The 724-nt window shown below is 63.8% G+C and overlaps 1 protein-coding gene across 1 annotated transcript in view; it reads left to right on the plus strand.

Annotated features, from left to right (window-relative positions):
- Window positions 1-724, plus strand: part of VOLCADRAFT_105988 (uncharacterized protein) — a gene marked incomplete at both ends in the record, with an annotated part of 12,811 nt that overhangs the window by 10,167 nt on the left and 1,920 nt on the right. Inside the window, one exon of the mRNA XM_002953419.1 lies at window positions 383-436. Within this exon, the coding sequence (XP_002953465.1) occupies window positions 383-436 (54 nt within the window). The remainder of the gene's footprint in view (window positions 1-382; window positions 437-724) is intronic.

A 724-nucleotide genomic window follows, 5' to 3' on the forward strand; every position in this document is an offset into this window, starting at 1 on the left:
TGTCGGGTCGGGGGGGGGGGAAAGAAAGACGGGAAGTACACCACCGCCTGGATGGATGTGGGGGGTTCTGCGTGAATTGGGTGGTTTATGTTGGGGGCCTGGGGAGTGATGTGTGTAAGAGAGAGGGTGTGTGTGTATGTATGTGTGTTTGTGCACGGGTAAGGGTTCATTGGTTTTAGGAGGGCCTCGCAATATGGGGGTGGGTTGCCTGCTGTGGGTAGCTCCCGTACTTAATTGACCCGCTCTTCACCCTCCCCACCTCCCCTACCTCCCCCACCCCCACGACGACGGTCGGGTCGCCGCCCCCAAAGCCGCTCCCAAAGCCGGCCCCAAACACACACGCACACACACCTCCCCCCGCTCCCCCGCTTTGCCCCCTCAGGGGTACGCCACGGAGCTCAGGCGGAGTCCCATTGGCTGGGAGCCGTTTGTGGAGGTGAGGGGCCGGGGGGGAAGGGGGGGAAGGGAGGAAGGACGGAAAGGGGGAGTGCTGGCGGAATTGGAGGCTTAGAAGATTGGGGGGAGGAGGCAGTGACTTCCTTTCCTGCGCAACATGCCTTGCGAAGCCTTTCCTCGGTTCCGCTATTGCCGCTCTCCAGTGGTACGGCACTAGTTGGGGGTGGGGAGAGGGATTTCTTCATGCCCCCTAAACCCTGGCTCGCGTCCCCCCCTCCCTGCACTTGCCCCCCTGCCCCGCCCCCCTCCGCCGCCGCCAGGTGGCCAA

The sequence above is a fragment of the Volvox carteri genome (genome assembly GCF_000143455.1).
Source record: "Volvox carteri f. nagariensis unplaced genomic scaffold VOLCAscaffold_36, whole genome shotgun sequence".
In the NCBI taxonomy this organism is placed as follows: Eukaryota; Viridiplantae; Chlorophyta; class Chlorophyceae; order Chlamydomonadales; family Volvocaceae; genus Volvox; species Volvox carteri.